The sequence below is a fragment of the Trachurus japonicus genome, chromosome 1, assembly GCF_045865225.1.
Source record: "Trachurus japonicus isolate A0001 chromosome 1, Traja_1.0".
Taxonomy (NCBI): domain Eukaryota; kingdom Metazoa; phylum Chordata; class Actinopteri; order Carangiformes; family Carangidae; genus Trachurus; species Trachurus japonicus.
The window spans coordinates 28,156,500-28,182,653 of NC_140907.1; the positions used below are offsets into that span (position 1 = coordinate 28,156,500).

Below are 26,154 nucleotides of genomic sequence, written 5' to 3' on the forward strand. Positions count from 1 at the left end.
TGATGACACATAGCCTGGTGTGTGTGTGTCTCTGTCTGTGTGTGTGTGTGTGTGTGTGTGTGTGTGCAGGTGGTGAGGAGCTGCACTCCGACTGCCTGGCTGTGGTCCAGGCTCCGAAGGTTCAGGTGGACCCTCAGCTGACCCTGCCCCTGGACATCAACAACTACCTCATGACACACTACATCCGGGCCATATTTAGGGTAAACACACACACACACACACACACACACACACACAAACACTATGACTAATTAAACATAAATTAACCTTTGTGAACTTCAGACGACCCTGCCTGAGTCATTGTGTGTGTGTGTGTGTGTGTGTGTGTGTGTGTGTGTGTCTGTGTGTGTGTCTGTGTGTGTGTATGTGTGTGTGTGTGTTGTAGGAGCCGTTGTTCGGGATGCTGACGGCTCCACTGGACGTTTCTCTGCTTCGAATGGACGAGGAGCTGAGACAAGGAGCGCTGAATGTTTTCACTCTGGTACATGACGTCACAGTCACAGTAGATGTGACGGTGTTGCATTCACTTGCTGCCGTGTTTTTTATTCATACTGATGATCTTCTTTGAGGGGCCGTGAGTTAGAAACTTGTTCTTTCTCATATATTATTATATACACTACAAGTCAAATGTTTGGACACACCTTCTCATTCAATGGTCTTTCTTTATTTTTACTACTGTCTACATTGTAAATTCATACTTAAAGCAGAAGTAAGCGGAATATTTGTGTTAATGTAAGTCTTAAATAGTTATATCTTCCGACAGCAATCACTTATATAGTGTGTTTGGTCTGAAACACGGGTCTGTCAGTCACTCTGCTCTGCTGTAAGCCGAGGAGAAAACTTTCCTTGTATCCTACAACCTTTATCCAATGAGGAGAGAGAACGGCATAAAGGGGCGGTCCTCTCTGTGTGTGCAGCCAAGGGATGCGCGTGAATGTGGTGACGTAGGGACGAGAGCGGGGACTGCTAACTCCATCGGCTGACAAGAGGTTAGCCAAAACGAGCGGATCGACATCAAAACTATGAAGGAACACATCTGGAATTATCTAGTAAACACAAAAGTGTTATCTGTCACCTGACCTAAACCCAGCTGAGATGGTTTGGGATGAGTTGGACTGCAGAGTGAAGTGCTCAGCACCTCTGGGAACTCCTTCAAGACTGTTGGAAAAAAGTTTGAGGCCTCATGAAGCTGATGAGAGAATCTAAAGTGTGCAAAAAGCTGACATCAAAGCAAAAGGTGGCTACTTCAAAAAATCTAATATATAAAACATATTCTACTTTAAAACTTTTTTGTTTACTACATAACTCCTTTTGTGTTCCTTCATAGTTTTGATGCCTTCAATTTGAATCTACAATGTAGAAAGTAATAAAAATAAAGAAAAACAATGAATGAGAAGGTGTGTCCAAACTTTTGACTGGTAGTGTATATAATTACATTATATAAGAAAGAACAAGTTTGTAACTCATGGCCCCTCAAAGAAAATTATTGATATCCATGTTTTCCTGTATTCCATGTTGTGAACAGTTTTCTTGTTTGTATATGGGATCCCTCCTCTGTTGCTCACCCTGAGGTTTCTCCAGTTTTTCCCTGTTAAAAAGGTTTTCTATGGAGTTTTTCCTCAGTTGATGTGATGTGAGGGTCTAAGGGCAGAGGATGATGTCATGATGCTGTGTAAAGCCCTTTGAGACAAACTGTTTGTAAAAATGGGCTATACAAATAAAATTGCCTTGTGTAAATGTGCACAAAGCAGCTTCCACTGGTGTCGGTCCGTGTCGTAAATCAGATCATGTGATCATGTGACAGATACTTCGGTTCATGGGGGACCCGAACCTGAACGGAGCTCAGGAGAATCTGTTTGGGAACTACATCATCCAGAGGGGACTGGCCAATCCCAGCCTCCGAGACGAGATCCTGGCTCAGATAGCCAATCAGGTGAGACTGTGGAGTAGAAACGGCAGCACATAACGTTGTTTTATTATTTCTCCGTACTTTCATTTGTGTCTGCTCGTCTCTACCAGGCGTGGAGGAATCCTAACCTGTTGAACTCGGAGCGCGGCTGGCTCCTCCTCTCCTCCTGTCTCTCTGTCTTCCTGCCCTCTCAGAGACTGGCCAAGTACCTGCTCAAGTACGACACTCAGACACAAGCAGTGAAAAGATAAAGAGACCATCCACTGTTTGACTTTTCCTACATGTTAATAATAATAATAATAATAATAATACATTTTATTTATACAGCGCTTTTATAGCTCTCAAAGACGCTTTACATAAAACCAAATACAGGAAATACAGAAAATACATACAAAATAAATACAAGTGTTCAGTGCAGAGAGAAGTGAAAAGGAGAAAGAAAGAAAATAAATGAAAAGTACACAGAAGAACAAACAATGTGCAATAACCATGTATATTTGTAATTATCGTAACTGATGTTCTGTGTCTACTTCTGTTTTCAGTCGCTTCTGTTACTGTTTGTATCATCCTTTTTGTTGTCGTTTTTATTGTAGGTTTGTGTCTGACTACGGGCCGGAGGGCTACAACTGTGTGTGTCAGCACCGTCTGCTTCAGGCTCTGCACCGGCTCAACGTCGGGCCCGAGTACGTCCGCACGTACCCGCCCTGTCTGCTGGAGTGGACCGCCAACCGCAAGAAGGCTCACACTCTCCTGCAGATCTACTGCTTCGATGGTGAGACTTTAGTAGTAGTCGTAGATTGTTTATTCGATCTTGTGCACAAATTGTTTACAGTCGAGCATCAATCACAATCAGTCAACCTTCCATAATACAATCCTTAGTTAAGTATTTTTCAACCTTGGGGCCGGGACCCCATGTGGGGTCGCCTGGCGTTCAAATAGGGTCACCTAAAATGTCTAGTAATTGATAAAAAAAAATACTGATAAAAATATTTTCTTAACTAATTGTTATTCTTTTTAAAAAATTATGATTAAAAACACCACACACAATCTTAAACAACTATATTCTATGTTTTCACTTTCTCGAATATAAATCGCGTCCAAATAAAATGCAGCATATAAAAATATCTGAGCTGGCGCATCTTGATTGACGGCCGTGATCACGATCATTGCGGGGTCGCCAGAAATTTGTGATGTCAAAATGGGGTCATGAGCCAAAAAGGGTTGGGAACCACTGCCTTAGTTCAACTACCGTAGTTCATAAATAGATCGAAAAGGTGTAGGCTGAATCTATCCAGGTTATAAATGCCTACCCTTTAATTCATTATTTCAGTAAAACCATTAGAGCTCTTCGTGGTTTCAGAGTCATAGAAAGAAACAAGTATCTGATAATTAACAAATGAAGCCAAAGAATAAAATAAATAAGTACGCAGTATCACAGTTGCAATCAAACCCAATTAATCAATCCTGTTTATAGCTTTCTATCATACCAATCTATTTTTAAATTGTGTTTTTGCTTTGTTTGAGATCATCTGTCAAGCTATTCCACAGTTTTACTCCAGCCACAGATACACATGATTTTAAATGTAGTATTTATTCTTGGTTGTTTTAAGTTAAGTTTCCCTCTTAGCTCACATCTCCCCTCTCTTTCCTTGAACATTTTTTGAAAATTATTAGGGAGTAAATTATTATTAAATTACTAAACTGTCAGCTGAACATTTTCTGTTGCTATTCAAGCCAGGTCCCTCTTGAAAAAAACATTAATTTACACATGACATTGCGGTTAAATGAAAATGACATAAAACAGACTGTGTGTGTGTGTGTAATTTTTTCTGCAACCAAGAACCTGTATCTTTATTGCATTAATCTTCTAATGTTGACGCAGCGCAGGTCTACAGTGGAAAGCTTTAGTAGATGTCTGAGTCAGAGGCCTCAGTATTTATATCGACTGCCTTTGACCCTGCCTGACCTCTTGTACCTGAGCCCGGTCACCGTGTGTGTGTGCGCGGCTCAGCACCACGGCAGCAGGGTTTCTGTCTCTATCTCTCATTTCTCCCTCTCATCCAGCTAATCTGTCTTCTGTGTCCACTGAGGATTAGACAACATCTGATACTCGCTCTGGTTCACTTGTGTCCAAAGGCGTCTCTGTGAAATCTTTGTGGACAGACCAGGACAGGACAGGACAGAACAGAACCGGGACTGGCTTAGTTTTTAGATGCAGACATAGATTAATCTGATTTTATTGTCTTATGTTATGTGTTTTGTCTTTCTTTCGTTCTGTAGGCGTGTCCCTCCTGTGTCCTCTACACTCCTGGACAACAGGAGAGGAGATGGCCAAAGATATCTTACAACACAGGTATCGTCTTACTGTAAAACATGAGCTTCAAGTGCGTGGGTGACGTTACAACGAAATGTGGACAAAAGGGAAACTAAGAGAGACACTTAAGTGGAAAGGTTACGTCATCTCTATATGTGTGTGTGTGTGTGTTTTCAGGGGTGTAATCGAGGGCCGTCAAGGCTGGTCGGTGCTGCTGAAGGAGCCGGCTCAGTGGGTGGAGCTGGAGGGCTCAGACTACGTCCTGGATTTGATGTCGGACCTGGAGCTCCCTGCTGACTTCCCCAAACACAGCAGCTACTTCATCATCTCTGCACAGGAACCCAGCAGAGTGCGGCCCAACGCCAGCATGTGAGACACACACACACACACACACACACACACACACACACACACACACACACACACACACACACACACATTCCCCCCTTTACTGAATACAGCAACAATATTTCTTCTCAGTTTGAAAGAAAGAACAAACACCCAAATAAATGCAATTTTTCACAATTAATTATGAATTAACCAACATTTAATTAATTTGCTCTATAAGTTAATTAAAAATTAGCAAGAGGGGACTCGCAAACCCGATGGCCTGTGTCTATATCCTGCAGTGGATCCTTCTGCAGTGAACACAGACACTATGAAAACTTACAAAGACTTTGTTGTTGTTGATTTCTCTCACATCGTCGATAATTGAACTGTTTTAACATGTAAATATCTTGCTTTACATGTTATATAATCATACACAGTGTTAAAGCAGTGTAGTGTTGCACTCTGCAGTGACCAAGCTATTCAGAGAAAACTGATATAACTATAAACAACACTGTTTTCACTCATGTATATTAGTAGCTAATGATGCAGAAGTCTGATACTTGAGTGATTATGTTTTATTATTGTTGCAAAAATGCAGCATTTCTGTGCAGCAAGCAGATCCACCGCACTAATGAGAGCACCAGGAGCTTTTCTCTGAGCGCTGTTCAGTCGTCACTCTGGATGTTGGACTTGAACGTTTTCCTGAACCCACATTCTCAAATCGTCCAGTCAGTCCTCTAACATGCTGAGTTTACTCCGTCAGAGACACTTCTGCTCCGCTCGTCTTTTATCCGGATGTTTCATCTGGATGGATCGGCCTCAAACACATCAGAGCTGTTTTCTAACATCCTGAGCCATTTTAGTCAGACACTCTATTTATTGAGCATTTGAGTCTTTGGGAATTTATAGATAACTAACAAGGAACTATTGGCCTGAAAGCCTCTGTTCGCTCCTCTAACACCCTGTGCCGCCTATAAAGAGACTCTTTACCAGTGTTTCTAAGAGCCTTCAAAGTCAATGTTGCGCCTGAGGACTGAACACAAGACTCAAAACTCAAGAGTGATTCTCAAACAGCTTGAGCTGTTTTTTTGTTTTTTTTTGTTGTATTTTTTGTTTTACCAGACACATTTGAGCTTCATTTCTCTCAGCTTTTGATTCTTTCCTTTGGACACTCAACTTCAGAGTTAACTGGGCATCACAAAGATCTTTTGTGTCTGTATTTTTGGAAGCTGGAGTGAATAACATGAGGATAAAACACAGAGTTGAAGCCTGTTTTGCTCTTTGTGTTGGACGCTGCCTTGCCTGCACTCTATCTACACACACAGCAGCAGAGAGCAGCTTAGAAAGTCAGATATTTCCCTCGAGAGCGTGGAGGAGACCAAACACAGAGCAAAAAGAGAGTGAATATGTAATTTACCTCCAAATGGTGGCCAAGAACATGATAACAAAATTAATGGCAATATTGCTTCTTAAAGGGATAGTTCAACATTTTGGCAAATTGGTATAATCTCTATAGTCATAGCAGTAGGATCGTTACCTTAGAGACTGCTTGCTGAAAAACTTCCCACGAAACTACCTCAAAATCAACTCGTAACGTTCTGTTATTATCTCATAGCGTGGTGAATGTGCAGGTCACAACTTGTCCACCAGAGCGTTTTGGAGTTGTTGGATTGTGTATTTTATCTGTTGCGTAACCCTGAGCAGCTCACGGCTCTGCTCCGCCGTTCTAAAAATAGCTTGCAGCTTGTAGCTTGAACCTACTCCTATGACTATAGGGCTTATGGCAATGGGCCAATTTGCCAAAATGTTGAACTATCCCTTTAACCTCTGGGCGGGATGGTTGTTTATTACCAAACAACTGCTTATAACAAGATCATTATATCAACTTAAAAGGTATACAAATCAGTGTTGTATATCAAGTCAAGCAAAGTCAAGTCAAACAACTTTATTTATCCCCGAAAGGGCAAATTAGTTAGCAATCTGCCAGTCACAAACAAAACAAAACAAAACAAAAGCTGAATAATCACAATCACAAGTGCAAACAATGCAAATAGTGGCCTAGCAGGGGAACACGATGAGGAAAATAAGTAATTAGTGCATAAATAGAAGAATAAATAACAGTACATAGCACCGTCCTGAGGGCATCAAACATAGCTGATTACTTATACTACTGTATTTATCACTACCAATAAACCAATGTTATTAACCACTTGTTTACACTGTTATCACATTGATAGTTGTGTCTTCTCGTTTTACAGCAGCCTGTTGGGAGGAGGGTTTGAACTACACAATGATGTCATGTCTTCAGCCATACCAGGCTCTGATGGACAAGGTGCCTGTTAAAGCAAACATTTGAACCCTGATACACATTGATGTTGATCACAGATAATGAAGTTTGATTCTCTCCTCTGCCTCAGACATGGAGCCTCAGAGAGGGATGGATCGTTATCTCGACAGCCTGTTTGACCCTGTTCTGTCTGACGGAGCTGGAGTAAGTTACATAACTCACTCGCACTGTCTGGCACACTTGACCACACGACATGGACGTGCAGCTCCATTTCTCTGGAGTGAATCTGGCCACCAAGTTGAAATGCAGTCAACCTTTTAACAGTTTTTTATATATATATATATATATATATCTTGATATTTTCATTGAACTTTTGGTGCAACAGAGACAGAGAGGAAGACAAGGAATAAACAAAATAAATGCATAAATTAAAACGATGGGGGAAAAAAATACAAGTTTATCAAAGCCTAAGACCAGATCCAGATGTTTCTACATGATTTTTTCAGCCTCCCTCAGCCTCGGCATGAGCGTTAGTGTTCGTCATGTTTTGTAAGTAAAGGTCCCAAAACTACGAAGTTTGTCCTTCAGAGCAGTTGAGAAAACCTCATGTGGTATAATACTTTCAGGTATTGATTCAAATGAATGAATCCAGATGCAGAGAATTACAGATTGAGCCTTGTTTTCTTTTCTTTTCTTTCTTTCTTTTTTTCACCCCTTCTTTTATTATTCATGTATATAAACATGTATATAGGCATATATATACACACATCATACATACACACCAAGTGCACAATCCATTCAAAAAGATCAAATGCAAAACAAAAAACAAACCAACAATTAAGACAGCAACATCACAGCATTTGAAGCTCATTCAGAATTAATTAACATTTTAAATACTCAGGACCTAAATTCAAAACCAAGATGGTAATCATAGCTCCTTAAAACGAAAAAAAAGAAGAGGTCTCCATACAGTTACTGCATGTGCGAACACATCCAGTCTAAGCTCAGTTTCTCTTTAACACAGTCAGATTCTCGTTGTGCGTCTGGTTGATGTAGAGAGACCAAGTGTTTGTTGTGAGGTCTTAAAGGGATAGTTCAACATTTTGGCAAATTGGCCATAATCCCTATAGTTTTAGCAGTAGGTTTGTTACCTTTAATTGTCGGTGCAAGCTATTTTTAGAACGGCGGAGCAGAGCCGCGAGCTGCTCAGAGCTACGCTCCAACTCCAAAACGCTCTGGTGGACAAGTTGTGACCTACACACTCACCACGCTATGAGATAATAATGTAATGTTACGAGACTGAGTTGTTTTAGAGGCAAATGCAGAGACTGCTTGCTGAAAAACTGCCCCCAACAGGAACGTGCATCAGTGGTTTTGCATGAATTTACTTCTAAAACGACTCTGTCTCGTAACGTTACATTATTATCTCATAGCGTGGTGAATGTGCAGGTCACAACTTGTCCACCAGAGCATTTTGGAGTTGTTGGATTGTGTATTTGATGAGTTTGATGAGGGAAACCAAGAAATCCCATGAGCCTCTGTAGCGTAGCTCTGAGCAGCTCACCGCTCTGCTCCGCCGTTCTAAAAACAGCTTGCACCGACAATTAAAGGTAACAAACCTACTGCTATGACTATAGGGATTATGGCAATGGGCCAATTTGCCAAAATGTTGAACTATCCCTTTAAAACCACTGAGATTCAGTTTGTGAAGCAGCAGTGGCACAACTGGCTCACACTTTCTCTGTTACAATAAAAGGACGGGAGCAGCAGCAGATGATCGCTGGTTAGAGTTAGATCCTCCTCCGGCGCTGAGTCGGGGCGCCGGTGCCGGTGCCATGTTGGCGCCGTCCGTCCTCGGCCGGGACGGCGACGTGGTGAACGTTAGCCGTGCTATCGGATGTGGCTGACAGGAATTAGCATGTATCAGATGTGTTCTACAGACCTCTGCCACCCAGCAACCTATTACGTTACCCAGTTACCGTAACTGTCACAGCGACGAGATCGCCACGGTGATTTCCCACCCAGGCAACGCGCGGATCTGCTTACCAGGAACTGACACTCTGGCAAATGAAGGGCTTACTATTTAATGAGACATGGCCTACAAACACACACTCCAGTGGATTTATGGGTCAGTGGCTGATTTCTGACGGAGCCGCTGCACACTCAAGAGGCAACGGGGGGATTTCTCTGATCTGACAGGCCAAAGTCCTCTCATTACACTAATATTATTCACATATTTTATCTCTCAGCGACAAACTGTGGAGCACAAATGCAGCCAATCAATAAATAATGCCGCTAAAATCCTTTTAGTATCAAATATTTACTGGTGAAAAAAAAAAGAAAAAGAAAAACAGTCTTCAATCGACCAGAGACGCTTCTCAAACCACTGCTGCAGATTAATCTGATGATCTGTTTGTTCACCAGCTCAAAACACATTTCCATCGTGGTATAGTCAGTGGCAACTACCATGATGTACAAATATATTTGTGTATGCAGCAAGTTTATAAGTGAAGTAATTATATTTTTGATATTCTTGATTTCTATTTAGTTTTTATCAACAATGGTAGTTGCATACAATTACTGTTACTGTATTACTGTTGATTTCCTTTATTAACTTTACATAGCTTTTATACTTGTTATATATATATTTTTTAACAGTATATTTATTATTTTTACCATAGAAAAAGTACAGTCACAGGGAAAATAACATTGTGAACCCCCCCCCCCCCCACCCCCCCCACCCCTCATTACTGGTCATATTTATTTATAGGAGGCAGGCTAGTTTCCAAGTGCTGTCACTCGGTCAATCTAAATTCATTAATTAATTTCAGTCGGATCACTTTCCCATATCCGTGTCCCATATTTGCCCTGAACTTATTTAGTTTCCCTTTGGCAACATGACTTAATTTCTCCAGAGCCAAACATCCGTAACCAGATTTCAGGTGTAGGGCCGTCCAGACTTCATACTACACTTCAGTGCAATCACTCTCCTTGCCTGAAGCAGGGATCAATCATGTTATACTCAAGTATTAACCAAGAAAACAACACAAATTAAATATGATATAATAAGAAACTATACAGTATATATACACATAGACTTAATACACATTCATGTTCACTGATATCTATTAAACAAACTCATCAATTAGGAAACATAAACAGAAAACTATCCAGTCTGAGGTGAAATACGAAAATACGGGAGGAATATTTACTCATATTTTTGAATGCATTGTGCACGGAAAGTGTAATAAGATAAAACTTAAGCAGGAGGGCCTGGCACCATAATATAAAGAACTTTATTGATTTAATAAAGTCATTATGACATACTTAACATAGATGATGCTGCCGAAGAAGTGTGGATATTTGAATTGCTGTTTTTCCTCCATGACGCAACTAAACCTCAGGTATATGAATAAAATCAATAAATGCAAACTAATATGATACTATTGATGCTATTGTGACAGTTTTCTATTCTCACAGTACAACAGTATGAAGGTTTGACACCCGGGCTGAATGTGTCAGATCAGGATCAAGATTTTCACAAAAAGACTTTTTTCTTTTATTCATTCATGTTTGATCAGATTTTCAGTTTGAAAAAGTCTCGCTCTCCTCACAGGAAGTAGAATCAGCTGCACGACTTTCCAGCCGGATGAAGGGAGGCGGGGGAGTCGGAGGGGGGTGGCAGCAGCAGCAGGGTCGGACCTCCGGGCCCCCACCTCCGCCTGGAGGTCAGACACACACACACACACACACACACAGGGCTCCAGACGAACATTTTTTACTAACTTAAAGGGATAGTTCAACATTTTGGCAAATTGGCCCATTGCCATAATCCCTATTGTCTTAGCAGTAGGTTACCTTAAATTGTCGGTGCAAGCTATTTTTAGAACGGCGGAGCAGAGCCGCGAGCTGCTCTGAGCTACGCTATGGAGACTAATGGGATTTCTTGGTTTCCCTCATCAAACTCATTAAATACACAATCCAACAACTCCAAAACGCTCTGGTGGACAAGTTGTGACCTGCACATTCACCACGCTATGAAATAATAACGTGACGTTACGAGACAGAGTTGTTTTAGAGGTAAATTCATGCAAAACCGCTGATGCATGTTCCCGTCCGTCGGGGGCAGTTTTTTGGCAACCAGTCTCTGTATTTGCCTCGAAAACAACTCTGTCTCATAACGTTCTGTTATTATCTCATAGCGTGGTGAATGTGCAGGTCACAATTTGTCCACCAGAGCGTTTTGGAGTTGTTGGATTGTGTATTTGATGAGTTTGAGGAGGGAAACCAAGAAATCCCATTAGCCTCCGTAGCGTAGCTCTGAGCAGCTCGCGGCACTGCTCCGCCGTTCTAAAAATAGCTTGCACTGACAATTAAAGGTAACGAACCTACTGCTAAAACTATAGGGATTATGGCAGTGGGACAATTTGCCAAAATGTTGAACTATCCCTTTAAAGTAAACCCACTTAAAATTTCAGGAGCGCATACAAATTTAGGGGCGCACACCATAAATCGACTTGCAAAGCAAATATTCACATTTCCTTTTCATTCATGATCCACCTGTAATGACAGATTTCAGATTCTTTGCGCCGCCCTTTCCATGTTTCACCAGTGTTTGAAAAAGAACAAAACAGGCAACTACAAAAAAAGAAAAATTTGCTGGTTGCATTTGCGTAGGTAGATGAAAAATTTACATGCACTGTCTCAACTTTTAGGGGCAAAATGCCTCCATTTAGAGGCCGTCTGGAGCCCAGACACACTCATCATGGTATCATGTTGTTTCTGTAAATCTTTGCTCTTTGGATAATGTTCACTTTTTACAGTAGACATGAAGCGAGTGCAGAAAAGCAAACACACATTAAATCCGACTTACACATAATGTGTGTTTTTGTGTCCACAGCTGTCAGAGTGCTTCCTGTGGGAGGTGTGATGTCGCCTCCTGTTGCCGCGGTTGCACCTGTAACACCTGGTTCGTATCGAGCGTGAGCAGGAGACACGAGGGGGAAAATAAAACTCATCAAACATCAAACTCCCCCGTTGCTGTGTCTTGTTAACTGTGTTTCTCCTCACCCCCCTCCCACCCCCCCAGATGCTCAGCAGACGGTTCTGGCCCAGCAGCAGCAGGCAATCGTGAACCAGCAAGCTATCATCATGGTAAACCCCCACTCATATTTTTGAATGCATTGGATTGTTCAACATTTTGGCAAATTGGCCCATTGCCATAATCCCTATAGTTTTAGAGTAGGTTTGTTACCTTTAATTGTCGGTACAGAGGCTAATGGGATTTCATGATTTCCCTCATCAAACTCATCAAATACACAATCCAGCAACTCCAAAACGCTTATCTTATTACACAGAAAGTGTAATAAGATAAAACTTAAGCAGGAGGGCTTAGCACCGTAATATAAAGAACTTTATTGATTTAATAAAGTCATTACGACATACTTAACATAGATGATGCTGCTGAAGAAGTGTGGATATCTGAATTGCTGTTTTTCCTCCATGACGCAACTAAAACCTCAGGTATATGAATAAAATCAATAAATACAAACTAATATGATACTATTGATGCTATTTTGACAGTTTTCCATTCTCACAGTACAACAGTATGAAGGTTTGACACCCGGGCTGAATGTGTCAGATCAGGATCAAGACCCCCCCCCTCCCTCCCCTCTCTCTCCCTCTTGTCTGTTGATTTGTTCCACTGCTCTGTCTTTTTCTGATTCGCTGTGTCATCCTCTCGTCTCTCCAGGCGCAGCAGATGACCATGCAGGCCATGGCGATGGTCAGCAGCCCCGTGTCGAGCCCCCCCACCACCCCGATCACCAGCCCTCCCATGAGCCCCCTGCTCACCCACCCTCCTCCGCTCAGCCCGTACGCCCCCGCCAGCCCGTACGCGACCTTGCCCCCGAGCCCGTACGCCAACATCCCACCCAGCCCCTACGCCAACTTCACTCCCACTCCCTACGCCGCCGCCGCAGCGGGCGTCCCGCAGAGCCCCTACCCTCCGCCCACCGCTCAACCGGAACAAACTCCATCACAGCCTCCAGCTCGGCCCCCCGCTGAGCCCGCAGCTCAGCCTCAGCCTCAGGCCGCCCACCACAAAGCCCAACCTCCGCCGAGCTCCGCCAACAAAACGGCGCCGGCTCAGCCACGAGCGAACCCTGCTGCACAGGTCAGTAGCTCTGAGACGTGTGAGATTACAGCACAAGCTGACATGGTGCACAGTGATTCAGCTCTGCAGAGGTTTTTTGGTTTTTTTAATAAACTTTAGCCAACAGATGCAGCTTATTTAAGATTTAAATGAGCTTTTTTTTTTTTTTTTTTTTTTTTTTTCGTGGAGAGAAATGAAGACAAAAATGAAAACTGTGTAGTGGAGATAATGAGCAGCAGCTGGTTGAAGAAAAAACAAAGCAAATCTTACATAAAACACATCAACACAAGATGAGAAGTGCCCTCAGTTCTCTGTCTAATCATTCAGAGGAAACACCAAGTATTGAAAGTGAGACGAAAACCTCCAGACAGATGTTAAACAGGACGTTACAGCTGTTCCTGAACGTCATGGAGCGAACTTCTCTCGTATTAGTCAGTATTTTAATTTAATAGTTTGTGATGTTTTGTTTTTTTTACTTAATTTTTATTTATTTTTTCACAATGGTAACATGACAAATCCATTTCCCTTCATATACATTTTTTTCTTCTTTTTTTTTTTTTTTTTTTTTTTACAGCTGCACATTATCTTAACACTTATAATCAAAAGTTGTATAATGAAGCAGTATGATACAATAATAATAAATAGAACATAAAATCAATTATACAGATTTAAAGTGAGAAAAAGACAAAAAAAAAAAAAAGTAAAGGAAGATAAATTATGGAATATATTAAGTTTGTTCAGCCAAACCATTTAAATGTCAAACTCGAACATTTAGCCTGCAGCTCAGTGCAACATGATGATGAATCAATCAGATGACATCATCGGGCTGAAGTGCAGATTCTCTCCTCCACAAGTTTTTCTCTCCATGTCTCTGTTCTCTCCCTCTCTCTCTGTGTAACAAGAGAAAATGTGCTGAGTGTGTGTTTCTCCTCCTCCCTTTTCTCCCCCTCTCTTTGCTTTGGCATTAACCTCGCTCAAAGTGACAAAAAAATTAATATCTGGAGAGAAAAAAAAACCTTGAGTGCAAAACGTTGTGACTCTTTCAGGCGCAGTCAGGTAAGGACAGCGTCCCCCGGAGGAAGGCTCCCGGCGTCCCCGTCGACCGGGACAAACCGGCCAGGAAGTTTGGTAACGGAGAGAAACAGAAAGTCCCTTTAACTGAAACTCTTATCTAAGAGGGAGCGCAGCTTGTTAAAGCCTGTGTGTGTCTGTGTGTGTGTGTTTGTGTGTGTTTGTGTGTGTGTGTGTGTGTTTTAGCCCCAGTGGCGACGACTCCTCCGCCCCCTGCTGGAGAGGTGGTGAAGTACTCGGCTCGGATGACAGACCACGTCGTCCCCAGTCAAGACATCCAGGGTACGTGGAGGTCAAAGATGTTTCTATATGTTTTATTGCTCTCAGGTCTTTTTGCATTATATTGATTCCAGATCTTCCTGTCCTTTCTGTTTTTTCTATTCTTCTTAGTATTTTTCCTTCTATTCTTCTCTTTATTCTACTCCTTTCTTCTTAATCTTTCTATTCTTGCTATTCTCCTCCTTCTTCCTGTCTTTCTTCCTGTTTTTTCTATTCTTCTCCTTCTTCTATTCTTATTAGTACTCTTTTTCTATTCTTCGTCTGTTTTCTAATCTTCTTCCTCTTTCTATTCTTTTTCTTCTTATGTAGTTTACAGTTTTCAAAAAGCCGCATGAGTTAATATTCATGGATATAAAACAGTGAAAGAGAAGTTCACGTTCACATTATCACATATTATATATTATTATATTTTACAGATATCATCAAACGGTACAACTCCCCACCTCCTCCACCAGACTCACTGCCACCGGGCAAGAGGTGAGGTTTTACACACACACACACACACACACACACACACACACACAGACGAGGAGTCAGCTCAGTGGATTTCTGCTTGTAAACACGACGCAGCAGTTGATTCTATCTTCGGTCACAGACTTAACTGTTCACACGACGACAGCAACAAACCACCAACAGATACAGACTGTGGTGTCATCGTTGCAGTGAGCGCACGGCACCAGAGTGATTTTATTTACACGCAAACACAAACACACAAAGGTTTCACATGTGTAGCTGTAAAATCCTGCAGCAGACCGCGTGATGTGCAGCGTCGACACCGTGCGTGTGTGTGTCTGTGTTTAGGAGACCGGAGGGGAAGTTTAAGAAGAAGCAAACAGCTCGTGATGAAGCTTTGCAGATCCTCAAACCCCAGATGGACAACCCTCCTGCTCCACAGGTACACACACACACACACACACACACACACACACACACACACGCCTAAACAATGCCACAACACACAGTCAAATACTAATATCTGGACATATAACAGTAGTGACCGTTGTTGTGACGGCAGCTGTTGTCTGTTTTCAGCCCAGACGTCCTGTTGCTACGACACCTTCTGCCACGAAGGAGGTCGGAGTCAAACCCACCAAGAGTCTGAAGACCAAAGCTCCTGATCGTCCTCTCCCCAGACCGCCTCCAGGTACGGACTCGGTCCAGTCTGAGCTACAGAGTTCACGGGTTAGAGACCGACCTGCTGCCCTTTGACCTTCATCATCCCCTCACTCACATTCACTCTCTTTCTCTCTGTGACATCGGAATAAAGGCAAAAACAGCCCCCAAGATAACTTGGATAGAAATGATAAAGGTAAAATGTGTCACAATAGGGCCTGCCAGAAGAAAGTATTTAATCATAATTAATCACATATGTGTCCATAGTTACTAATCACAATAAGTCACTTTTATTAAATTCATTTTTTCATGTTTTTTATTTGCTCATATGTACCTTAAAGAGGAACAATGCAAGATTTTTACCTTTATCAAGTTTAAATTATTAATTTATTAAACAGCTTCGGAGTAATTGTGATGGTTAAATGACTTGTTACGAGGTAGGACGGAGGCTCTCTGTCTTCCACCTAGCGTCTCTTGGCCAAAAACCAACCTGGTAAGATCAGCTCCTCCGACCTGGTGTCCCAGCTCTCGTCTCAGCGACACCACAACACAAACACGCCCTGTGAAATCCATAATCTGTTGTTTATGAAAGATTAGACTACACAAATATAGCCTACACAATGTAACACATATGTGATATAAAAACGTTATCCACTGCTCCATTGATTGCTTTCTCGCCGGCTTTGTTAAAAACAAATGCACATGGCGGGTGGGGGGGAGGGAGGAGGGTCAGCAAAACAGTGAAATGCGACCGAACTTGCATAGTTCTCCTTCAAAGGGGCATGTCTTCAATAATGGGCAAATATGCAGCTTTATTCAAATTTAACTTTATTATAGATCAACTAAAAAACACACCGACCACTGCATTCGGAATAAAGAATATAATATGTATAATACAGTGCTTTATACATGATATTTGGAGGGTTTGTTGTTCTGGCACAGCGTCCTATAATAAACCTTATGAAGTTATTTCACTGGGTGTAACACAGTGCTATTTGCCTGAAACCACATTGTGTATGTGATGTCATGTGATGTGATGTGTTGCAGTTTCTCGTGAGCTGCCGGTGGAGACGGAGACCATCCAGACGCAGCTTCATCAGAGCGCCAACGACGAGCACTACACCTACACCAACGTCTCCTGGAGACTCTACCTCAGGAAGGAGGTGTGCACAAACTACACACGCAAATACACAGACCTAAAAAAAAAAGTATAAATATATATTATAATATATTTGAGTGTTTTCTTTCTTTCTTTTTTTTTTTTACTTTGACAGGTTTTCTATCCTAAAGACAGCTTCAACAATCCTGTGGTGCTGGATCTCATTTTCAAACAGGTCACTTCACTCATTCATTAAAGCGGAGTGAATGTATGGACGTATATGATGTTGATGTATGAATATATATGCGTTTATATCTATGAATCAAACACATTTGTTAATTCATTGCACCTTTATGCCTCTCATAAATGGTGCTCCACATTTTTGATATTTCTGACAACTGAAAAAATCATCGACAGATCAAACAAAATTATTTCTAACATCCCCTCTCCTCCGCTCCGCTCTGCTCTCTCCCACAGATAGTGAATGACACTCTGTCAGAGGCCTGTGTTCGCATCACCCGGGATGAAAGGCAGAAAATGAAAGCTCTTTTCGGTAGTCTGTCTGTTCTTCCTGGAGAGATTTTTCTTTTTCTTTTTCTGTTTTTTTAAAAATATTTTTTATTATTCACTGCTCTAATCCAAACACATCTCCTTGACATTCATGAGCTCACATGTGTGTGTGTGTGTGTGTTTGTGTGACTGACAGCTAAACACGGGGTTCAACAGAACATGGACCCGGTGGAGGAGCATGTGAAGAAAACAATCGTAACCGCCGCCAGGGAAACCTGGGAAATCTACTTCTCCCGGCTCTTCCCTGCCTCGGTGAGGGAGGGAAATAATTACTGAGTGTGTTACTTTGTGTGTGTGTGTTTTTTTCTTCTTAATCAACCTTCTCTATGTTTACGTGTGTGTGTGTGTGTGTGTGTGTGTGTGTGTGTGTGCAGGGTAGTGTGGGAACAGGTGTGCAGGTGCTCTCAGTGTCTCACAGTGGGATTAAACTGTTGAAGACAGTGAAGAGCAGCGCAGCAGCTCCAGACTACTTCAGAGTCCTGCGACCGTACACGTATGTGCTGTTTGTCTGAAAGTGTGTGTTAACATTTCTGTTGTTATCACCACCACATACAGTAGGTGTGTATTACTGGTTTGAAACAAAGCAGTGTCAGGTCAGGTGAGATTTCAGACTTGGAAGTTACAACTCCTGCTCTCCTGCTCATCTTTTATCATTTAGACTGATCTGTAATGTATCTACAGTATGTCTATCTATGTCTGTACACAGAAAAAAAAACATATTATGTAAGAAACATATTTCATTTCATTTTGATTTATTCCATGCATGGTTTACATACTTCACACGGTTGCACATATTTACATGGACGTACACATAATCACCATGAATGAAAAGGAGCAGGATGAAGAAAGACTTATAGTACCTGCCCCTTTCTAATTGCATTGGCTTAATATCAACACCAATATTATACACTATTTCAAAATGTAACAGTTTGCCTACTATCCATCCATCCTGTCTGAGTCTACACATTAACCAACCTCAGCTGTCAGTCAAACTATAATGTCTCTCCACACACACAATTAAATAAAATATCAAACTTGCAGCTTTGCAAACTGATTATCAGTCTGAAAGGAAAGAAATGAAATGTCTTTGAAATGGAAAAGTCAATTTAAGCGGCAGCTGGTATCGCACCATGCAGCACTGATGATGAGTGATCAGATTTTAAATTAAAAAAGGAAGAATAGTGGCTCTTAATAAATAATTAATTCTCATCCCCAGTTAAATAGACTTTAATCAAGTGGTTTCTTTCTTTCTTTCTTTCTTTCTTTCTTTCTTTCTTTCTTTCTTTCTTTCTTTCTTTCTTTCTTTCTTTCTTTCTTTCTTTCTTTCTTTCCATGTTTTTGTCTCGTTCTTTCTTTCTTTCGAAATGCAACTGTATGTATTCATTTCAGAAACCACATTACACATAATAGTCACTAAATATGTTTGAATTCTTGTGCACAACTGTATATTTCTAATAAGGTTAATTATAGGTTATATTATTAGAAGAAGACTCTTTTGTCTATGTTTATTTACATTCATGTGTGTGTGCCACCACACTGTGTTTTGTTATTTCAGCTATGCAGACATCTTGTTTGTGACCATCCCGTCTGAGAACATGCTGGAGTTCAACCTGACCAACGAGAAACTGATTCTCTTCTCAGCCAAGGCGCCGCAAGTCAAACACCTGATAGACACGTTCATCAGTGAGATCAAACGGGTACAGCACACACACTTCTTCTATCTATACTAAAATAAAACACCTAAAGAAAAAATTGTAGCTCTTATTTAGTCTAGCCTGAGGGAAATAAAAAGGTAAAATCCTCCCAACATGCTTTTTTCTGGAAGATCTCAGAAAGTATTTCCTGTGAAAGAGGAAATCTGACGTCCAAACAACTGCAGCTGAAACCTCACATGTCACATGTAACGCCGCTTCTTTCATCCTCTTAGGACTCGGACTACGTGATCGCCGAACGTAACTTCGTGACGGACGAGCACTCGATGCTCAACTTCCATAAAGGCGACGTCATCAGGCTGCAGGTTATGGACGGGCTGGAGAAAGGTGACACACTGTACAAGTGGTGGGAATCGAATCCTCTTATCTCATAGTGAATCTTTAATTTAAGAGTGTGTGTTTTGCTGTGTGTGTGTGTGTTGCAGGTTACAGCTACGGGTGTGTGGTGAGGAAGAAGGTGGTGTTTTTGGAGGAGCTGAAGAGAGACACTCAAGACTTTGGTGAGTGGCCTGATTTACAATCCCATCAGTCATCATCATGTATCTTGCATGCAGTAACCAGGTGTTAGCGTCACGGCCGAGGCCCCAGAATAAACAGGGCGACAATTCAAGCTGACAGCTTTGAGAGATTTACTAACCTGGTCTGTGTCTCCGCGCCCCGGAGGTGTGGTAGTATTTTACGTCAAGGAGAAATGGGTGCAGCGATGTTGACACTGCCTGCGGCGCTCTTTAAATACAATATTGTATCAGAAAATTATTTTCCAGATGGAGGATGGCGATGCAATTTGAAAAATATTGATTCGTGCCACGTCTTGAGGACATAAAAGATGAAAAAGTGTCACACATGAGGCGAAGTCACGTCAGACAGATACTGGATAACACAGGAACCCAAATGAAAGTGCACCTGCATATATATTTATAATTTATTGTGTCATTTGTGTTATTTCTTTCAAAAATACCTTCAAATGAACCTCACAAAGCACCAGATACTCAGGTGGTTTGAGTTTTGATCCGTCATACATCATTCATCTCTGTTATCATCATTACCTTAATAAAAAGGCAACATATGAAATCAAGATCTTAGCAAGAGAAAACTTTTATTCATGTATTTGTTAAAGCTATGGTCGACGTATTAACATCATTTAGATGGTGGTTATGGCCCAACAGTACGACCTACACAATGTAGGAGCAAAAGGAACAAAAAAAAAAATCCATTCTCTCTAGCGGCTGCAGGCCTGCAAAGAAATTGATCAATTACATCCATGCGGTCTGTATGGCTGCGATTGGTCACAACAAAACAACTCTGTCTCGTAACGTTACATTATTATCTCATAGCGTGGTGAATGAGCAGGTCACAACTTGTCAACCAGAGCGTTTTGGAGTTGTTGGATTGTGTATATTTGATGAGTTTGATGAGGGAAACCAAGAAATCCCATGAGCCTCCGTAGCGTAGCTCTGAGCAGCTCGCCGCTCTGCTCCGCCGTTCTAAAAATAGCTTGCACCGACAATTAAAGGTAACGAACTTACTGCTATGACTATAGGGATTATGGCAATGGGCCAATTTGCCAAAATGTTGAACTATCCCTTTAATATAAAGATATCTATGAGTGCTGCTTTAATCTTTAAAAGGTTAATGCTTTGGTTTAGCGTTTTTAGCTCCAAGTATAGTGGTGCACCAAGGTGGAGTTGGAGGGATTAAGCATGTAGAGGCCGTAGCTAATTAGGGGTTACCCTTCAGGGAATTAATGTAAGTCAATACGATGTCGTCACAAGTGACAGGAATAGCCATGGGTATAGTATCTATAATTAAACCGCTGGCTGCATTATGTGGCAGGTTATCAGTGAAGCTGTGCAGGGGAGTTGGGTCGTGTAAATAAGAAAGAAGAGTGTGACGATAATGATCTGACTTTAAATGAAGCGGCCACCTGCTCCGAGAGAGACGGGCCGATAGCGATCAGGACTTAAAGCTCTGTTGTTTAACCTTTATTCATTCTGGGTGTTTTCACTCAGAGGCAGCTTTTGCTTTAACAGGAGCGCACCGATCACACACACACACACACGCGCACACACACACACACCTGGAGGCTGCCACAGTCCGACCTCTGGCTCCACTGGTAATGAGTCGGGGTTAAAGGGCCGTGCTCAAGGGCGCCACAGCGGCGTTGGTGAAGGTTGGAGAAGTGCTGCTCTTTCACTTCTCCCACCCAGATGTAATCCGGAGATGGAACCGATGACCTTCCAGTCGCGAGCCCGTTGCGACTGCCCTGTAGGTCACAACAACACAACCAGGTGTGTGTTTGTGCACCTGCGTGTTGTAATCCCTCTGCTCTGTGTATGTGTGTGTCTGTGTGTGTGTCAGGCTGGAAGTTTGGCGCCGTGTTCGGACGCTCGGGTGCGTTCCCGGCCGAGTGCGTCCACCCCGTCGCTCCCCCTGACTTCCTGTCGCTGCCACTGGACCGTACGACGGAGCCTCGCGGAGGAGCCGGGCAGTTTGCCGTGTCGTCAGCCGTCGCTGTCGCCGTGGCGTCCACCATGGCTGCACACGAGATAGATCAAACGATTGAGGTGCGCAGGTGTTTCCTCTCTTGGTCCGTCAGTCAAAGTGAAGCAGGTGTCAGGTTGTTTTCTCCCGTCAACCTTTCTTTCTTTCTTTTTTCTTTTTTTCTCTCTCCTTTCAGAAAGTTTCTCTGGACGGCTTCTCTGACGGGGATCTGGATGAGAGGACGCTGCAGGACACCAGATATGACATGGTGGAGTTCGCCAAGAAGTATTTCAGACAGCGGCCCAGCGGGAAGGGGTGAGACAACAACAAAGAAGAGACAGACAGTGGAGAGTAATGAAGCACATTTTCTACATAGGGCTGCAAAATTAATTCACATATAATCGAATTTGCAGTATGGCAGTAAGTCCTTCCATCCACTGTCTGTACCACTTATTAATGCAGCGGCTCAGGGAGGTCACATTCACATCCACAGGCAATTTTAAAGTCACCAATTAATTCATGTGCATGTCTCTGGATTATGTGGGAGGAAGATGGAGTAATACGGCCAAGTGCAATATTAAAATCACAGCAGCTGCAGTTTTATTGTTTAAAGGTAAAATGTGACACAACATTTTGCAGATGATGACATTTCCATATCCAAAATATAATTTTATGCTTCCTTTTATTTTTCAGTTTCATGCTACTTTTTACACAAGGGAGTGGAATATTTAACTTTAATAATACTTATTTTGCAGATTAAAGGGATAGTTCAACATTTTGGCAAATTGGCCCATTGTCATAATCCTATAGTCATAGCAGTAGGTTCGTTACCTTTAATTGTTGGTGCAAGCTATTTTTAGAACGGCGGAGCAGAGCGGCGAGCTGCTCAGAGCTACGCTACGGAGGCTCATGGGATTTCTTGGTTTCCCTCATCAAACTCATCAAATACATAATCCAACAACTCCAAAACACTCTGGTGGACAAGTTGTGACCTGCACATTCACCACGCTATGAGATAATAACAGAACGTTACCAGACAGAGTTGTTTTAGAGGTAAATGCAGAGACTGCTTGCTGAAAAACTGCGGTTTTGCATGTATTATTAAAGGTAATGAACCTACTGCTAAGACTATAGGGATTATGGCAATGGGCCAATTTGCCAAAATGTTGAACTATCCCTTTAAACATTTTATATCAAACGTAATTGGTTTCTAAAATAGTATTCATCTTCACAGAATGGATTAAACTGCTCCACAATATATAAAATAGTTAAAATCATCTCCATGCAGACCAGCTACAACTTGATCAGCTAGTTGATCGTAGTGAAATCTGATTGGTTAAGGAGTAAGGTGAGACAGGGAGAGAGAATAATGAATGGGAGAGACGTAAACATTCTTCCTTATTGAACTTTACTCAGTTTTATTGGAGCGGTTTGTTCTGTGATTTACATCATTTGTTTCAGTTTCATTTTTTTATTTGATTAATATTTAATTGCAGGAGTTTTTACTTCTTATCACTTCACTTTGTGGCTGGTTTCGTTTTGATTTCAGAGATTCCTTAAAGAGCAAAAGCAAGAACAGAGACTCGAGGGAGCCGATGGAGATGATAAAGTTCTCGAAGGTGCCTTTAGTTGTGTACTGATTGAACATGTGTCTTCTCAGATAAATCAGTTATTGACCCATATCAGTTATTGACCCAGTTAAATTGCTAATAATCTGATTTTTCTCCGTCTCAGACGCCTCTGACCGAGTCTCTCATCGAGTTCACCGATGCAGCCATGAACAGAGTGGCGGCCGATCTCTTCCTGTGTAAGTTCTCTCCTGCTGCTGCTGTTACCACATCTGGGCTGCGAGTCGCCCTCAGAGTGTGAAACAAATGGCTGACTGCTGTGTGTGTGTTCCTGGTTGTGTGTTTTGTGCAGCGGTGATGCGTTTCATGGGCGATTCGCCGTTGAGGGGACTCACAGAGCAGGAAGTGGTCAGCACATTCCTCAAGGTAAGTCCCCACACGCACACACACACTTATTCTGAAGGCTTTTTTTCTCTTTGACAGTCTTCTAATTAATGTGTGTGTGTGTGTGTGTGTGTGTGTGTGTGTGTGTGTGTGTGTGTGTGTGTGTCCTCCTCAGCTCATAGGAGAGTTCACCTTGATGAGGGATGAGGCTTACTGCCAGCTCCTCAAACAGCTTACAGCGAACACCAGCTCCAAACCGTAAGTGTACACTACCTGCCGCAAAACACACACACACACATACACACACAAAGACACACACCTTCCCTCCTCTGAGCCTGCGATTTGTTGTTGTTTTGCACAGCGATAGTTGCCAACGAGGCTGGAGGCTGCTGTACGTCCTGACTGCGTACCATCGCTGCTCTGAAGTCCTCAAACCCTTCCTACTCAAAAACCTGCAGCAGGCCTCACGCAGCGCCGGGGTGCAGTATCAAGGTGAAACACACACACACACACACACACACATACAATATCATCAGGTGTAAATCTGTTATGCACTTTACCAAAGAACCTAACATGAGATGTGTTTTGTATTTTTTAAATCAGGTATAGCTAAAGCGTGCGAGCAGAACCTGAAGAAGACGTTTCAGTACGGAGGACGCATCATTCCACCCAACAGCATGGAGCTGAAGGCCATGATGGTCAGTAGTGTCGCGGTACATTTTTAATGTCTTGGTCTCGGTCGAGCTGGACTCGATTTTTTTTCAAGACCATCAAGACCCGAGCTGCAGTGATATCTTTTTTTAACTACAAATATCTCTCTGTCGCTCACTCACTTTGGTTTATGTAATGTAATTCAATAACTTTAAGATAATCAATCATTTTTCTACAAAAGTATCAGCTTGTGTCATTTAGAAATGTTTTGATTGCCAAGAGCAGTCGAGGTCAGTTTACAGCACCAGGAACTTGACATGGTGTCGGGTGCAGACACAAAAGGTACAAAAACTAGTAAAAAGTGGAGATAAAATAACATTTTTAATAAAATAGATTAATAAAAAATATTTTAGTGCAAAAAATATGCACGATATACAATTTAGGATTTACAGTATATACAATAGAATCAAATAGAATAGAATAAAGATAACGAAAGATACTGTATAGAATACTTTTCTGTGCTGTGTTCTTCTGTTCAATCCAAACTTTGTTCCAATAAAATTTAGATTTTATATACAATTATCTTTTATTTTTAGCTGAGGAATAATGTAAATATCAATCACATGATAATTATGAGTACTGGTACTGAAATGTACAGACCTTGGCTCTGTCTCGACCCCCTCAAAGTCTCGTCTTGGTCTTGACTTGATCTTGAGTTAGGTGGCCTTGACCGAAACACTAATGGTCAGTGGACATAACATCCAGTATCAGATGTGAAAGGCACTCATTATACAGAATAACCACATTGAGTGTTTTGTTTAATCTGTACATTATGTTATGATATCACCATTAAGCAGCAAATGAGTGTTGTAGCTGATCGAATTGGAGCTCATTTTTCAGGATAAAGCTGATGATGTTTTGTTTGTTTGTTTCCCCCACTGCAGACAAATCCCATGAAAAGGCCGAATCCAACAATAAATTAATTCTCCTAACAACTATTGTCTCTGCATCCAAAGCCTGATTTAGCTTATTCCTCTGTGCCATAGAGCTCCTTTGTCGTCCTAAAGCCATTAAAAACACATCAATGAGTCACAGTGTTGCCGAGAATACGCAACACTGGGTGACATGTTCTCTCTTTGTGCGGAGCCACACAGCCTGGAAATAGTCTGCAAAATAAATACGCCGTGTGCGTCTTTAGTGTCCAGCTGTTTTTAGGAAATGAGGAAAATGTATTCTTAGGGAGGAAGCAGTCGGCTCGGGGCTCAAAGACAGAGAGAAAATTAATACATTCATTCATTTTGTTCTTTTCATAGTTCTTCCTGACAATAAGGAAACAATAGGAAATCTCCATTTTTGTCCTTTAACATCTATCTGTGTAATTTAATCTATAAAAATGCACCATATTTTTAAAAAACTGATACATTGTGTGTAAAATCTTAAAACACAGGCAGTAGCTGTGCTTATAGTCAGATGTTACACACTGTGTATGAAGGTTTTGATGTGTTCAGGTGCCGTATTTCAACATTTCCTCTGTATATGTACAATCTATACGTTACATGAGCGTGTGTGTGTGTGTCTGTTTCCTCCGCAGGCGGGACGCAGTTCAAAACGTCAGCTGTTCCTCTTTCCCGGAGGCATCGAACGCCACGTGAAAATCAAAACCTGCTCCGTGGGTGTTGAGCTACTGTTCATCATCAGTGAAGTTTACTTTATGAGGAGAGCTGGATCCTCATGAACTCATGTGTGTGTGTGTGTGTGTGTGTGTGTGTGTGTGTGGTGGTGTTTTTCCAGGTCGCCCTGGAGGTGATTGAGGAGCTGTGCTATGAGATGGGTTTACACCGGCTGGAGGCCATGGAGGAGTACGCCATATTTTTAGTCACCAACAGAGGTGTGCTTACAGACATGCAGTGTGCTCCCTCTCTGTCGGGAGATAATTGTCGTGTTCGTGCACAAAGTTCATCTTCTCTCGCTGTTCCCTGGCAGAGAAGCAGCAGCAGATCCTCTTCACGGCTCTGTTCACTGGTTCGTAGCTGTGGGCCAAAAGTCACTCAGTCATGTTCATGAGTCCTGATGGTGCTGACAACATAATGAGAGATCCCTCACACTGATACCACAGCACCCAGTCTCTGTCAGTGACAACCCAGCTCTCTATTACACACCAACGAGTTACGTAATGTGGCGTTCATATGCACTTTGTAGATAGATAGATAGATAGATAGATAGATAGATAGA

General features: G+C 41.9%; 1 protein-coding gene across 1 annotated transcript in view; it reads left to right on the forward strand.

The window, feature by feature from the left end:
- Window positions 1–26,154, forward strand: part of myo15ab (myosin XVAb) — a 55,472-nt gene that overhangs the window by 24,660 nt on the left and 4,658 nt on the right. Inside the window, exons 30-65 of the mRNA XM_085783757.1 lie at window positions 70–200; window positions 386–481; window positions 1,805–1,933; window positions 2,020–2,126; window positions 2,503–2,681; window positions 4,190–4,262; window positions 4,401–4,592; window positions 6,812–6,885; window positions 6,971–7,044; window positions 10,457–10,568; window positions 11,741–11,809; window positions 11,930–11,994; window positions 12,593–13,015; window positions 14,041–14,122; window positions 14,252–14,347; window positions 14,761–14,821; window positions 15,146–15,239; window positions 15,377–15,488; window positions 16,505–16,620; window positions 16,732–16,791; window positions 17,034–17,109; window positions 17,263–17,378; window positions 17,501–17,619; window positions 18,682–18,823; window positions 19,054–19,165; window positions 19,264–19,338; window positions 21,197–21,402; window positions 21,516–21,634; window positions 22,869–22,938; window positions 23,054–23,126; window positions 23,240–23,313; window positions 23,447–23,529; window positions 23,633–23,763; window positions 23,875–23,969; window positions 25,514–25,591; window positions 25,714–25,810. Coding sequence (XP_085639883.1) covers window positions 70–200; window positions 386–481; window positions 1,805–1,933; window positions 2,020–2,126; window positions 2,503–2,681; window positions 4,190–4,262; window positions 4,401–4,592; window positions 6,812–6,885; window positions 6,971–7,044; window positions 10,457–10,568; window positions 11,741–11,809; window positions 11,930–11,994; window positions 12,593–13,015; window positions 14,041–14,122; window positions 14,252–14,347; window positions 14,761–14,821; window positions 15,146–15,239; window positions 15,377–15,488; window positions 16,505–16,620; window positions 16,732–16,791; window positions 17,034–17,109; window positions 17,263–17,378; window positions 17,501–17,619; window positions 18,682–18,823; window positions 19,054–19,165; window positions 19,264–19,338; window positions 21,197–21,402; window positions 21,516–21,634; window positions 22,869–22,938; window positions 23,054–23,126; window positions 23,240–23,313; window positions 23,447–23,529; window positions 23,633–23,763; window positions 23,875–23,969; window positions 25,514–25,591; window positions 25,714–25,810 — 4,011 coding nt within the window. The remainder of the gene's footprint in view (window positions 1–69; window positions 201–385; window positions 482–1,804; window positions 1,934–2,019; window positions 2,127–2,502; window positions 2,682–4,189; window positions 4,263–4,400; window positions 4,593–6,811; window positions 6,886–6,970; window positions 7,045–10,456; window positions 10,569–11,740; window positions 11,810–11,929; window positions 11,995–12,592; window positions 13,016–14,040; window positions 14,123–14,251; window positions 14,348–14,760; window positions 14,822–15,145; window positions 15,240–15,376; window positions 15,489–16,504; window positions 16,621–16,731; window positions 16,792–17,033; window positions 17,110–17,262; window positions 17,379–17,500; window positions 17,620–18,681; window positions 18,824–19,053; window positions 19,166–19,263; window positions 19,339–21,196; window positions 21,403–21,515; window positions 21,635–22,868; window positions 22,939–23,053; window positions 23,127–23,239; window positions 23,314–23,446; window positions 23,530–23,632; window positions 23,764–23,874; window positions 23,970–25,513; window positions 25,592–25,713; window positions 25,811–26,154) is intronic.